General features: G+C 43.8%; 2 protein-coding genes across 2 annotated transcripts in view; one reads left to right on the forward strand and one right to left on the reverse strand.

The window, feature by feature from the left end:
* Positions 1-15,289, reverse strand: part of LOC148442665 (uncharacterized) — a 210,378-nt gene that overhangs the window by 105,938 nt on the left and 89,151 nt on the right. The window contains exons 10-11 of the mRNA XM_088463621.1: positions 11,975-12,190; positions 11,048-11,719 (exon numbers count right to left, since the gene is read on the reverse strand). Coding sequence (XP_088319747.1) covers positions 11,048-11,719; positions 11,975-12,190 — 888 coding nt within the window. The remainder of the gene's footprint in view (positions 1-11,047; positions 11,720-11,974; positions 12,191-15,289) is intronic.
* The window catches only part of LOC148442666 (uncharacterized), an 88,120-nt gene that overhangs the window by 34,962 nt on the left and 37,869 nt on the right, over positions 1-15,289 (forward strand). The window lies entirely within an intron of this gene.

The raw sequence follows: 15,289 nt of genomic DNA on the forward strand, positions 1-15,289 counted from the left end.
CACATTATACTCTGAGACCACAGATTGGTACCTATATAGGCAGCTCTCGGGAGACTCACATCATACTCTGAGACCACAGATTGGTACCTATATAGGCATCTCTCGGTAGACCCACATTATACTCTGAGACCAGATTGATACCTATATAGGCAGCTCTCGACAGACCCACATTATACTCTGAGACCAGATTGGTACCTATATAGGCAGCTCTCGGCAGACTCACATCATACTCTGAGACCACAAATTGGTACCTATATAGGCAGCTCTTGGCAGACTCACATCATACTCTGAGACCACAGATTGGTACCTATATAGGCAGCTCTCGGCAGACTCACATCATACTCATTGAGTTCTTTTATTTCCAGAATTACAGTTCAGTGTCCTGTAGGACATATATATATATGTACACACCCCCTGATGAAGTCTCCTATGATGAAATGCATTGGGAGTGGCTTAAAGATGTGGATATAGTGACGTCATCCGCTGCCTCTGGACACGGCGCGGGCTCTTGGAGTTAATTTCTTATGGCTGCCCTGACTGTGTATCAGGAACCGCATGATCCCTGGGAAGCTAAGCTTGCTGTTTTAAACCTTGATGTATGCGAGCTGATTTACAAGTAAAACTTGTCGTTTTTATACTTCTCATGAATGCGCTCTCTGTGTTCATTACATTTTCAGATTTTTGGCTAAGAGCCGGGAAGTAGCTGCACTACATCTATATGACATAGCTCTGGAAATTTGACTGTGGACTTCCTGTGCATTACTGACAGTATTGTGTGTGTGTGTGTGTATATATATATATATATATATAGTACTGGAACAGGCGTCACCGGGCGCAGTTTTCCATCTTTTACAGAGGAGTGCCGGCAAGACTGCATATGATATATATATATATATATGCATTCTGGAACATCACATATTTTTCGTATAGACATAGCACACCATTCCATGGAGTAAGAATAGCATGTTGTTTATGTGATTGCTAATTCTGTAGTGTTTTTTTTCTTCTATTAAATACACCATATATGGAATGGGCACAAATCTCCCCCCCCTCCTCTATTCCTCATGCGTTTTTCTATTGTTATCCCTCCTTTCTTTTATACTTTTGATTTATTGTAGTGAATGATTAATGGCTCCTTTGTATAGCCAATATAAGTGTGTATATATACTGTATTTATTTGATCCCTGCCTATTTTGGCATCAGAGTGTATAATTGTCTATGTTTTCTTGCTTACTCTAATGGCGGGCATGCTGTTCTGTGTGACTGGACATTTCCCTTTCTTACAACACTCCTGACTGCTGTGTTTTAGAGGTGTCCATCTACCCCAGGAGAGGGACCTCTTACCCCGATCATATTACAAGTGGTGGAGAATGTGGGCAAACACTCTGAAAACTGCAGCAATAGAAAAAGTTTACGTTTGAAATGTAAAATGACATATACCAATCTGTTATTTTGGACATCAACTTGTATCTTGTAAAAATCCATGGTGATGGCATTGGCAGATGCTTAGGTAAAGCCAGATTCTGCTTTAAACCTACACCCAAAGATAACATACATAGAGGAACGGTGTTAGACCTGGCTCATGGTCACATAACTGCAGGTCACCTAGGGGTAAGAAAAACCACTGAGCGAATTTTATAGAGGTTTTCCTGGCCCGGGGTTCATAAAGAGGTATCTGAATATTGTGCATCCTGCCCTGAATGTCAGTATCATGCTCCAAGGCTATATTTTCATACTCCACTTGTCCCATTGCCCATTATTGAGGTTCCGTTTTAAAGAATAGATGGATGGATTTGGTTGGACCTCTAATGAAATCTGCCCGAGGCTAACAATATATTTGATGATAATGGATTATGCAACCAGGTACACAGAAGTGATACCATTGCACAATACATCAACAAAGAGAGAGACTTAGGGCCTGATTGAGACCCTTTCGCAAGCGGCCGCTCACTCGTATGCTACCAATGTTTTTCAATCTGTGTATGTGTACGCTTTGTATTACATGTGTGCGAACTGGTACGAGCGATGGGCAATGAGTGACAGGTCAAGCCGTTTGTGTGTGGTAACAAGGGCAGGCCACTAGAAACGGGGGAGTGGAGGTGCGGATGCAGGCGTGCCTGAGAATCCGAACGCCATTTCATAGGCTTGCATAATTAACAGGCAGCTTCATAGGACATGTCACTTGGTTGATTTCGATACTGAAGTGCTGGCAGTGCTTGCGGCAGGGTATAGTCAACCTCAAACGTTGCAATCGTTTCCGATGGTGGTCGATGTACCAATGGTTTTATACACTTCCAGGAGATGACGTACACAAGTGGGAGTCTTAAGACAGGCTGGTGGGCGTCTATAAACACAAGGTGATCGCTCGCCCAGACATAGTGGGCATGCTTATGACTTGTCTTGCGAGCGGCTGCCTTGATGTCACTTAGCCGAATTTCCATATGCTGGGAGCGAGCGAGCGCATTTAGCGAATGGGTCTGAATCAGGCCCTTAGTCCATGTCTTTAGCAGGTTGAGAATACCTAAGAAAATCCTGATTAACCAAGGTACCCCCTTTATCTCAAAAATCCTGAGAGTTATGCACATGTTTAAAATTACTCTATTAAGAACCTCTGTGTATCACCTCCAGACTGATGGGTTAGTGGAGAGGTTTAACAAAACTTTAAAAAATATGTTAAAGAAAGCAGTGGATAAATATGAAAGAGATTGGATTACCTTATTTATTGCTGGCCATAAGAGCGGTTCCCCCAATCCTCCACAGGGTTTTCACATTTTGATTTGTTGTAAGGGAGACACCCAAGGGGATTACTGGATATTGCCGAAGAGAAATGAGAGGGGCAGTCCAGTCCATATAAAACTGTTATTTAACATGTTTCTTAAATGCAGGAAAGAATTGCTGCAGTGGTGCCGATAGTGAGAGAGCACTTGGAACAGGCCCAACAGGCACAGCAGCGGGTGTACAACTGCAATGCCCAGTTATGCGTCTTTGCTCCTGGGGACAGAGTGTTGTTTTGGTTCCCACAGTAGAAAGTAAACTTTTGGCTAAATGGCAAAGACCCTTTGAAATCCTAGAAAAAGTGGGGGAGATTAATTATACAGTTTACCAGCCTGGGAAAAGCCAGAACAGATATACCATGTAAATCTTATAAAACCTTGGAAGGATACAGCAGCTGTCCCATCCCCTCCAGTAAACCCAGGTCCTTTTGTTCCCAATGTAACAATTGCTAAACCCTATCAACTGTTCAACAGCAGGAGACTAAAGATTTTCTTATAAGAAATAGGGTTTTGTTTTCAGACATACCGGGTAAAACCATGGTTATTAAACATAACATAATCACTGATTCAGGCGTTAAGATTAACCTAAAGCTCTATAGATTACCAGAAGCCCAACGTGAATCAGTGTCCAAAGAAATAAAAAAAAGTTGGAGTTGGATGTAATTGAAGAATCACATAGTGAGTGGTCAAGTCCCATTGTGCTAATTCCAAAGCCTGACAGGAGTTTGTACTTCTGTAATGATTTCTGTAAATTGAATAATGTGTCAAAGTTCGATGCCTATCCAATGCCTAGGGTGGATTTGTGCACCAGAAGGGTTGTTCCAATACAAGATGTTGCCATTTGGCTTACATGGGGCACCTGCTACCTTTCAAAGGATGATGGATAAAATTCTAAGGCCCCATAGACAGTATGCTGCTAATTTAGCAGTCTCACTTACCCAGAGTACAAGCAGTGTTGGTCTACATCTATAAAGCTGGATTGACAGCCAAAAAGTGTTGTCTAGGGATGGAAGAAGTAAAGTGTTTTACATAGACCATTGGCAGGGGTTTGATGAAGCCCCAACTTAATAAAATCAAGGCACTAGAATATTGGCCACGACCCCTAAATAAAAAGCAGGTGAGAACATTCTTGGGAATCACGGGGTAGGAGTTTATACCCAATTTTGCCACCATTGCAGTCCCACTGACAGACCTTACCAAAGGCAAAGAAACAGTTATGGTTAAATGGAGTCCTGAAGCAGAAAAGGCTTTTCAAGAGTTAACAGTAGCATTGTGCACCCAACCAGTTCTGACGATACCTAAATCTGAAGAAATTCAGGTTGATTACTGGTCATTCCCCTTTAAAATGGTCAGAGAATAAAGAGAGCAATGGGAGAATAACTAGGTGGTTCTTGGTACTGCAAAATGTTACATTTTCAGTAGAGCACAGGCCAGGAAGCCAGCTGGCCAATGCAGACGCTTTGTCTCATGTGTTTTATATGGTGGCTGCAGTTGTTCCGCCCCACAGGTCAAAACAAAGGGGGGGGATATGTGACAGAAGCACTGGTAAAGTGCTAAATCACATATATGTATCTAAGGTTTTTGACCTATGTATTTTAAACCCCCAGGAAATGTATGTGTCTGCTTGATTAGAGTTTGGGCTTTAAGTAAAAGCCGGATAATGGGTCCTGGGGTGTGGATGTGAGAGAATGGAGGGCTCCATTTACAAGGCTGGTTTATGTGTTGGGGCCTTCAGCCTGAGAGCAGGCTAATTAGTGACTCCAGCTGTGAGAGGCTGATAAAGGCTGTGTCAGGGTTTGGCTCAGTGTCTCATACCTGGGAGACAGGCAGCAGACACACTGTGATGTACAACTTGTAATACTGTGCATATGCCTATGTTGGTGGTTAAGGCAGTAGGCCCTATCACTTTGAGAGAGGGAATTTATTATCTAGTTAGTGCCCAGACAAAGATTTATTTTTGTTTTACATTGTTATACTGCACAATAAAAACTAGCTGTGGCTAGCTTGCATGAAAATCCTGGACTGCTGTGTTGTTTCCTGGCAGGTGTGTTTTGAGGTGCACATCTACCCTAGGAGAGGGACCTCCTACCCCAATCCTATTACAGCACATACATACACACACATACTTTCTGTGATCATTTTATCCTTAATGATAATGGGTAATGAATATTTGTCAGTGTAACAGCAGTATATTAGTATATTTAGACATTGAAGATATAATAGCTTTAATTTTTATAAAAAATTTGCTATGAATAAAATTTGCACTACTATTGGGGTAAGAATTTGGTATTGGGATTGCGTAGAATAAAAGTATAGGGCAATATTATTGTTATTCATATGCTACTGAGGACAATGCCTAGAATTTATTTCATTGTCTATACAGGAAACTAATAACTGAGGTTAGGTTGTGGGTGAGATACTTAGACTTTGGGGGGTTACAGTGAAGCTGTGGGGGATAGTTAGGCTGTGGGTGGAAGGCTTAGGCTGTGGGGGGGTTAGTGTTAATCTGTGGGGGGTTATGGTTAGGCTGCAGGTGGAAGGCTTAGGCTTTGGGGGGGTTATGGTTAGGCTGTGGGGTGGTTAGGCTGTGGGCATAAGGTTTAGACTGTGCAGGGTTAGGGTTAATCTGTGGGGGTCAGTGTAAGTCTGGGACTTATGGTTAAACTGTAGGGGATAAAGTTGGGCTGTCGGGGTAGGGTTAAGCTGTCAGGGGGTAGTGTTAGGCTGTGGTGGTTAGGGTTTAGCTGTGGGGGATAGTTCGAGTTAGGCTGTGAGGGGATAGGGTTAGGCTGTGGGGGATAGGGTTAGGCACCTTATGGAGGATTAGCAGGATACTTACTGGAATGTTGAAGGATCACAGGTGTGAAGTTACATGACAGCTGGGACACGGAAGCTGCTGCAGTCATCAGGAGCAGGTAGGTAGCTGCTGGGCCACCAGGGAGAATATGGTGACATTCAACATGGTTAATATTTACATTCTCATTGCAGCATTATAAATGTTGCCAGATCACACCATCGATGGCTTGGTTCCAATGTTAAGTGGCTTACCCAAAAAGGCTGAGGTTCCAATGTTTACTTATCATTGACAATTCAGTTCCAATGTTAGCTCATTGTGACTGACTCCCGCGGCCGCCCTTCTCACACTAACTTCAGAGAATCTTCAACCAGACATGCAACTGCAGCGGCCAGTTGTCTGACGTGATGGTAACACTCATTATGTCACAACAGAGCAGCTCTGCCTGGCAATGACAAAGTGCACTGCTGATTGGCTAATCTCAGAGTCCATCAGGACAGTCACATGGGTGTCACAGGAGGCAGAGCAGTGTGTGATCACTACTGATTGGCTAAGCTCAGAGTCCATCAGGGCAGTCACATGGGTGTCACAGGAGGCAGAGCAGTGTGTGATCACTACTGAGAATGAAGCATAGTAACAGCCAGCCTACCATTATTAGGAGGTGGTGGGTCAGCTCAGCCAGTCCTGCTGTAACCACGAGAAGTCTTGTGTAGAGACATCAGAACACACTGATATTTCATAACCAATGTTTAACATTAAATATTTTGTGACCAAAGCTAAATACATCGGCTCTATCAATGGTTTCTTCATGTCCAATTCTTACTGTAATACATACATCAGTAATATTATCTAAGTTGTCATCAGAGAAAATGTGGAGATGATTTACCAGAGAAGGTTCCAGTGACAATTCCCAGCATCCTCCTCCAGTCCTCAGACCAAAGCTGGGAATGTGCAGAGGGGCAGGTACATTAGTCCATGTATAAGGGGGAACTGTCCTATTATATCTGTATGACTAACATAGAGCAGACACATTACTGACATAGGGAGATGCTGTGACCCATCAGATAGGCTCATACACAGGTCCTTGTACCCATTACATGATCCCACATATGGGCTGTTATGGATCACATGTGGTGGATTCTCCCATGTAATACAATTCTTCATTGCTGATCAATACCATATACTATACACTACACGGGAACCTCGGTATTACTATACTGTACACTACACGGGAACCCCGGTATTACTATACTATACACTACACCTGAACCCCGGTATTACTATACTATACACTACACGGGAACCCCGGTATTACTATAATATACACTACACGGGAACCCCGGTATTACTATTCTATACACTACAGGGGAACCCCAGTATTACTATACACTATACCTGAACCCCGGTATTACTATACTATACACTACATGGGAACCCCAGTATTACTATAATATACTCTACACCTGAACCCCGGTATTACTATAGTATACATTACACGGGAACCCCGGTATTATTATACTATACACTACACGGGAACCCCGGTATTACTATACTATACTCTACACGGGAACCCCGGTATTACTATACTATACTCTACACGGGAACCCCGGTATTACTATACTATACACTACATGGGAACCCCGGTATTACTATTCTATACACTACAGGGGAACCCCAGTATTACTATACACTACACCTGAACCCCGATTTTACTATACTATACACTACATGGGAACCCCAGTATTACTATAATATACTCTACACCTGAACCCCGGTATTACTATAGTATACATTACACGGGAACCCCGGTATTATTATACTATACACTACACGGGAACCCCGGTATTACTATACTATACTCTACACGGGAACCCCGGTATTACTATACACTACACGGGAACCCTGGTATTACTATACACTACACGGGAACCCCGGTATTACTATACACTACACGGGAACCCTGGTATTACTATACTATACACTACATGGGAACCCCGGTATTACTATACTATACACTACATGGGAACCCCGGTGTTACTATACACTACACGGGAACCCCAATATTACTATACTATACACTACACGGGAACCCTGGTATTAATATAATAAGTTGGGGATGGGATGTTGGCCGTCAGAATACCAACAGGAGCATACAGTCAGAATCCTGATGCCTGGAGGTAAGTACCCTAATCCCCCCTCAGCCTCCTCCTTGTACCTAACCTAATACTTACCATCAGGATGTCAGCGGTGATTCTGGTGCTGGGATTCTGATCGCCAGTATTTTACCGCAAAGCTGCCGACTACATCCCAATATAAAAATGGTTACAGGTATATCCCTCATTCCCCCCACACCTCGATTTTCCTTTATACACAAGTTATCACTAAACACAGCAGTGAGGCAGAATTTTCTACATCAGAGTCATTTTATTGCAAGGTTACAAGAATATAGTTTCCTTCTGTAGTAACACTTGGAATGTTATTTATTGAATATTTAATACTACAGATTACTATAATATTGTGTGAATGTTTTGCTGCTAGAATAGTGCAAGAAAAGCAGATTATAAAATGAGCAGCTGCTGTATCCTGCAAACCTGGGGGCAGACACACAAGCAGCAGATAAGGTGGGTGGAGCTGGAAATCTTTAACTACAAAGAGAATGGTAACAGCAGCACAAAGTATGTCAGCTCATATAACTCCATTACAACTATGATCAGACAAGACTGACATGGATACAGCTAGGTAACAGAACAGAGTAATGATGTGAGGCTCCCGGCATACTGGTGTAGTGATGCTGTGCTGTGCACCTGTATATAGATAACAGATCATACATCCACTGCTCAGAGATGTGCAGCATCCTGGCATTTTCCATCAGGTGGGGTCTGTACGTATTAGGAGCCATCCATGAGGAATAGCTGTTCTGGCTTTCTCTCTTTGGTATAATATGGTCCTTACATTAAAGATGAGAGTAACATCCTGCACATAATAGTCCTGTAAAGTCCAGTTACTCATACAGAGCAATTCCTGTTATTATTCATGGCTTGTGTACAATGTGTCATTTCTGTATTACTCATGTATTATAAGCTGCAGGATATGATACTCGCACAGTGCTGTCATTCCCTCCATGACACACATACAATAGAGATGACATATTATCTAATACATATGTACTAACAATATACTGATATATACCATGATAGGAGGTAATAACAGGACAGGCCAGTGTATCCATGCAGGTTGCCATCAGAGAGCAAATCCCCAACACCAGAGCGGTGTCACAGTGACAGGAGACAGGAAAGAGGGGCACACGTGTAAGACAAAACCTTTCTTGTTTGGGTATGAGAAATGGATACTAAGACAGTCACAGTATAAAGATACTAAAAGCAAAGTTAGGATAACTCTAAAAAACAAAACAAAGATCTTACATCTAGGCCATCACAGAACATGTGCACCACCAAAAGGACAACTGGTCACTATTCCAGCTTTACTAACAATGTACAAAAACTTGCAGGTCAAAAAGTGTGGAAAATACTAACAAGCGCGACACGCAGCTGTGTTACCCCACATGGACGTCAGACAGGTCCATGCAGTGTTTGATTTTCTTACTTGTTACCAAACTCTTTGAACTATTTTTGTAGGTTTATAACAAAGCTTGTATTGTCCTTTCTGTGATTTCCTCACTACCAAATAATCTTCATCTCCTGACCCTGCACATTACTGGTGGTGTCACCACTGTGGGAGGTGAGACAGGACATACTGAGGACAACCTGTACTTATCCTGTGATGTCCCTGTATTATTCCCCAATTACTACGTACCCTGCTCACATCTGTATTCTGATGGGGATATCGAGAGCCTGATGCACTTAATGGACATTACTGTTAGTGGTTTATACCAGGACCAGCAGCTTCCTGTGTCCCAACACTAATTACATTATCTAATAATGTATAAATTACATAAGTGATAATCATTGTAATGTCCTTATCTTTTGGAATAGTGTAAATAGTAGGTTACAGAGGATCTAATTAGAAGGAACCAGACATCAGACTGCTGTAAGGAGATTAGAGATCCATTTACCAGGAAACCCAACCAGAGAATACTGGATCCAGTGAGATAAAATCAGAGGTTATAGATGTCATTATATCACCCATCTCACCCCGTCACTTACAGCCCAGTCATCAAATGATGTCATAGTTTCCCACTTCCCATATTACATCCCCAGGACATTGTCATGATGACAGATTAGTTATGTCCCTATATTACATCATGTGGTCTTGTTACTGTACAAATAGGCCAATAGCACAATAATATTCTAATACAGAGCTTCCCAAACACTGCCATTACAATCCAAGTTTTAAGGATATCCATGTTTTAATCCACATTGTTAATTCAAACTGAATGAGGCACTAATTAAGTGACCTGTGCTCAAGCATGAATATCCTTAATACTTGGCCTGTAATAGTGGAGTTTGGAAAACTCTGATCTGATAGAATAAGGAAACTGAAAGCCATTACATGAGGAACCTGTTGGAGCCCTATGTTGGTGACATCCGTATGGATATATAATATAATGTAATATATTAGTGTATAGGGGCTGATTCACCAGCGGACACAATGACGATAGTTACACAGAATGAGCGAATGTTTCCCATCACACCTGCGTCTAAGTCACACTGTTAACACACAGCGATCACATTGTGATTACGGACGCACAGAGGAATACATCGCAAAGTGAGTTGCAGGGTGACAGCGTTTGGGGGGAAATAACGGGGGGGTGGACAGAAAACTGCAGGCGTGTCTGTCCGTGTGATCGCCATGTCATGGGTGTGTCTGTCCATGTTATCGCCATGTCCTGCAGGCGTGTGTCCGTGTGATCGCCATGTCATGGGTCTGTCCATGGTATCGCCATGTCCTGCAGGCATGTCTGTCCGTGTGATTGCCATGTCATGTGTGTGTATAAATTAGCCATAGCTATGGCAGCTGCAGCATGAGACCTCTCTGCGTGTCAGGAGAGCAGCAGTGTTTGCGCGCTGGTCAGACCTGATGTAAATGCTGTGTGACTGATTGATGTGCCGCGATGGTACCGATGATTGCACAGGAAGGTGACATTGGATTATAACGAGAAGGCAGCAGTGGGCGTGGTTATGGCGGCTGTGCCTCGGCATTAGCATATATTAGCACCGGCGATCTGTAAGAGACGGTAGCTGCATTTGCTTCCGCTGCTGAATCAGGCCCATAGTGGGATAATGCAAATGTCATTTATCCTTCACTAAGCAGGGGCAGCAATCTAGGCTAACATTGTATTTATGCTTCTTCTGATAATTTCCAATTATATTACAATACTGCAAATATTGCTGCAATTTCTATATACTTCTAGACGCTCATACACATCGTTTTTCTCCTGTGTGACGTTTCTGATGACTAAAAAGAGTGGATTTATTTCTAAAACATTTCCCACACTCTGAGCATGTAAATGGTTTCTCACCTGTGTGACTTCTCTGATGTCTAACAAGATATGATTTCTCTGTAAAACATTTCCCACACTCAGAACATGAAAATGGTTTCTCACCTGTGTGACTTCTCTCATGTGTAACAAGATATGGTTTCCGTGTAAAACATTTCCCACACTCAGAACATGAAAATGGTTTCTCACCTGTGTGACTTCTCTGATGTATAACAAGAACTGATTTCTCTATAAAACATTTCCCACACTCAGAACATGAAAATGGTTTCTCACCTGTGTGAATTCTCTGATGTATAACAAGATGTGATTTCTCTGTAAAACATTTCCCACACTCAGAACATGAAAATGGTTTCTCACCTGTGTGAATTCTCTGATGTATAACAAGATCTGATTTCTCTGTAAAACATTTCCCACACTCAGAACATGAAAATGGTTTCTCATCTGTGTGACGTCTCTGATGTATAACAAGGTTTGATTTCTGTGTAAAACATTTCCCACAATCAGAGCATGGAAATGGTTTCTCACCTGTGTGACATCTCTGATGTATAACAAGGTTTGATTTCTCTGTAAAACATTTCCCACACTCAGAACATGAAAATGGTTTCTCATCTGTGTGACGTCTCTGATGTTTAACAAGGTTTGATTTCTGTGTAAAACATTTCCCACAATCAGAGCATGGAAATGGTTTCTCACCTGTGTGACTTCTCTGATGTACATCAAGTGTTCCCTGATGCAAAAAATATTTCCCACATTCAGAACATGTAAATGGTCTCTCACCTGTGTGAATCTTTGTATGTCTAGTAAGAGTTCCTTTCAGCGTAAAACATTTCCCACACTCAGAACACAGAAAAGGCCTCTCAGCTGCGTGAACTCTCTTCTGATGTATAGAAAGACTGATCTGCTTGGTAAAACCTTTCCCACATTCAGAACATGACAATAGTTTATCACCTGTGTGATATGAGCTGTGTGTAACACTACTGGGATTATCAGGGGAACATTCTTCATGGTTAGAGGGATCAGATGATATATCTGTACTGTGAGATGCTGGATGTATACTGGGGATAATGGGGTTTTCTCCTGGAGAGTCCTTTGAGAAGTTATCATCTACGTCGCCATCTGGAGATATGAGACGTCTCCCCGAGTTATTCCTGTTGCTGTGTCCATCTGTTGGGAACAATGAGAGTTATGGTAAGAACTTACCTTGGTTAACGCTTGGTTTCGAAGTCCATAGGGTCTAGAGGGAGACCTTGGGGTATAGCTGGATCTGAATCCCAGGCACCACGCAGTTAAAAGCTTTGCTCCCAGGATGCACTTGACCATCCTCCTCTATACCCCGCCCCCGAGGCACCTCAGTTGGTAAGTAGCCAAGGGCAGGAGGAGGAAAAAGAGAGAAGGAAGACTGGAACACTCGAAAATCACACTCACAGAGAAGGGAAAACAGGTGACCAACATGAGAACCCACATGAAGCCAGGTGCGTCATGGCGGGTGCCCTGTGGACGCTATGGACTTCAAAGAAAGAGTTAACCAAAGTTTGTTCTTACCATAACTCTCATTTTCTTCTTCAGGATCCAAAGGCTCTACAGGGGGACTGCCCACGAGGGGCCCACAGACCTAATAGAATGAGATTTAACAGAAGCCAGAACAGGCAGGCTTGCCTTTGTGTAAGCCTCTGGAGACAGTTATACGAAGCCATCTAGCCAATGTTTGTTTGTTGGCTGCCCATCCCTTTTTGTGAAATCCAAAGAGCATAAATAAGAATTCCAATTTACGAAGGGAACTGGTCTGGTCCACATAAATTTTGAGAGCACGGACCACATCCAAGGAAGTCTCACCCACTGAGGGGTCAGGTGACAGAGAGGCCGGTCCTATAATTTCCTGATTAATGTGGAAATTAGAAACCACTTTAGGGAGAAACTCAGGGCGAGTGCGAAGCACAGCCTTATCCTGGTGAAATATCAGAAATGGAGAACAACAGGAGAGAACCCACAATTCCGACACCCTCCTGGCAGATGCATTTGCCAGAAGAAAAAGAGTATTAGCCGTTAACCACTTAATTTCCACCGAATCTAGTGGTTCAAATGGAGGGCCTGAAGAACTATCGCCAAATCCCAAGGAGCCACTGGAGGGACAAAGGGAGGTTGAATCTGGAGAACACCCTGGCAAAAGGTGTGGATATCCAGGAGCAGAGCTATCCTTCGTTGGAACCACACAGATAGTGCAGAGACATGCACTTTCAACGAGGCCAGGGCGGAGGTACAAACCAGATTGAAGGAATGCTAATATTATGGAAATACGAAACACTTGAGGGTCGAATGCCTTGTGCGATACCACTAAGAATATGTATGCCACACTCTGTGGTAGATCCTGGCTTAAGTGCTCGAAGCATCATGCTGATGACCGAGCTAGAGAATCCCTCAGACCTTAAAATGGATATCTCAAGATCCACACCGCCAAGGACAGATGATCCAGGTCTGGGTAAAGACAAGGACCCCGAGACAACAGGTCCGGGCGTTGAGGCAGCAGGAACGGAGTGTCGATGGAGAGACTCCGAAGATCTGATTACCAATGACGTCTGGTCAAAGCTGGAGCCACCAGCAGGACCATGCCTCCGTCTTGCTTGAAATTCCAAAGAACCCTAGGAACCAGGGATACTGGAGGAAACAGGTACGCAAACTGGAAGGTCCACTTCACTGACAGAGCGTCCACTAAGCTTGCCTCGGCATCTCTTGTCTTGGACCCGTACACTGGCAACTTGTGATTGTGACGGGAGGCCATGAGGTCCACCTCTGGGAGGTCCCATTTGTCCACTAGGAGTTGAAACACCTCTTGGTGAAGAGATCATTCCCCTTCTATGCACGGTTGTGACGACTGAGGAAGTCCGCTTCCCAATGAGGACTCCCGGAATGAACACTGCCGAGATGGCCAGGAAGTGACTCTCTGCCCAAGTCAGGATGCGTGACACTTCTGTCATTGCTGCCCAACTTCGAGTGCCTCCTGGATGGTTGAAATAAGCCACCGTGGTGGCATTGTCGGACTGAACCTGCACAGCTTTTCCGTCAAATATGTGTCTTGTCATCCTGAGGGCCCTGTACACAGCCCGAAGTTCCAATATGTTGATTGGAAGGAAAGCTTCATCTGCTGTCCAATGGCTCTGAAACAAGTGCGGGCCATTCACCGTGCCCCATCCTCGGAGACTGGCATCCGTTGTGAGAAGTACCCAGTCCGGGATCCAAAAGGGGCAACCCTTGGTGAGATGATTTGTCTGTAGCCACCAAGGCAGAGACAGGCGCACCAGCGTCTGAGTCCTGATTTGGTGGGGTATTCCATTCCACTTGGATAGTATCAGTCCCTGCAGGGGCCTTGAATGGAACTGGGCGTATTCCACCACATCGGATGTGGACACCATGGATCCTAGAACCTGCATTGCCGAGTGTACCTACACCAGGCGAAAGAGCAGGCAATTGCGCACCCACAGTTGCAGAGAGATCTTTTCCGTAGTTAGAAAAATCCTCTGCTGATGAGAATCCAGAAAGGCTCCCAAATTAACCATTCTCTGTGAGGGAATGAGGACTTTTTCCAATTGATCAGCCACCCGTGTGCTTGTAGACAAGCGATCGTCAGGTGCAACTGTTGCTGAAGTACCTCTGGAGAGCCCGCCAACTACAGGTGGTCGTCTAGGTACGGCAGGAGTTGTATACCCTGACTCCGTAGGTGGGCTGCCATGACCGCCATAATTTTGGTAAATACCCTTGGAGCCGTGGAAAGGCCAAAGGGCAGCGCCCGAAACAGAAAGTGTTGTTGCAGTATAGTAAACCACAGATAATGCTGGTGGGAAGGCATTATGGGGACATGTAGATATGCATCCTGAATGTCCAGTGATACCATGTAATCCTCAGGTTCCATAGCCAGTATGATGGATCGTAAAGTTTATATCCTGAACCTGGGCACCCGGAGGAACTTGTTCAGAGATATGAGGTTGAGGATAGGCCGGCCCATTCGGCTTTTGAACCAGAAACAGAGTACAGTAGTAACCAGTCCCGCACTGAGATAGTGGAACTGTAACAATAACCCCTGCTTTCAGCAAGGATTCTATGGCTTCCTGAATCTGTAAGGCCTTGATCTTGTCTAGAAGAGGGCTCCTGCAGAAAAACTGTTGGGGAGGTCTTTGATGAAAATGAGAGACCACTACTTTTACCCATGCATCCTTGGTTGGGTGACACCAGTACTGGGCAAACTGAAGAAATCGGCCTCCCTCCCTGGGA

Source organism: Taudactylus pleione, unplaced genomic scaffold, assembly GCF_031769625.1.
Source record: "Taudactylus pleione unplaced genomic scaffold, aTauple2 ptg001421l, whole genome shotgun sequence".
Lineage (NCBI taxonomy): Eukaryota > Metazoa > Chordata > Amphibia > Anura > Myobatrachidae > Taudactylus > Taudactylus pleione.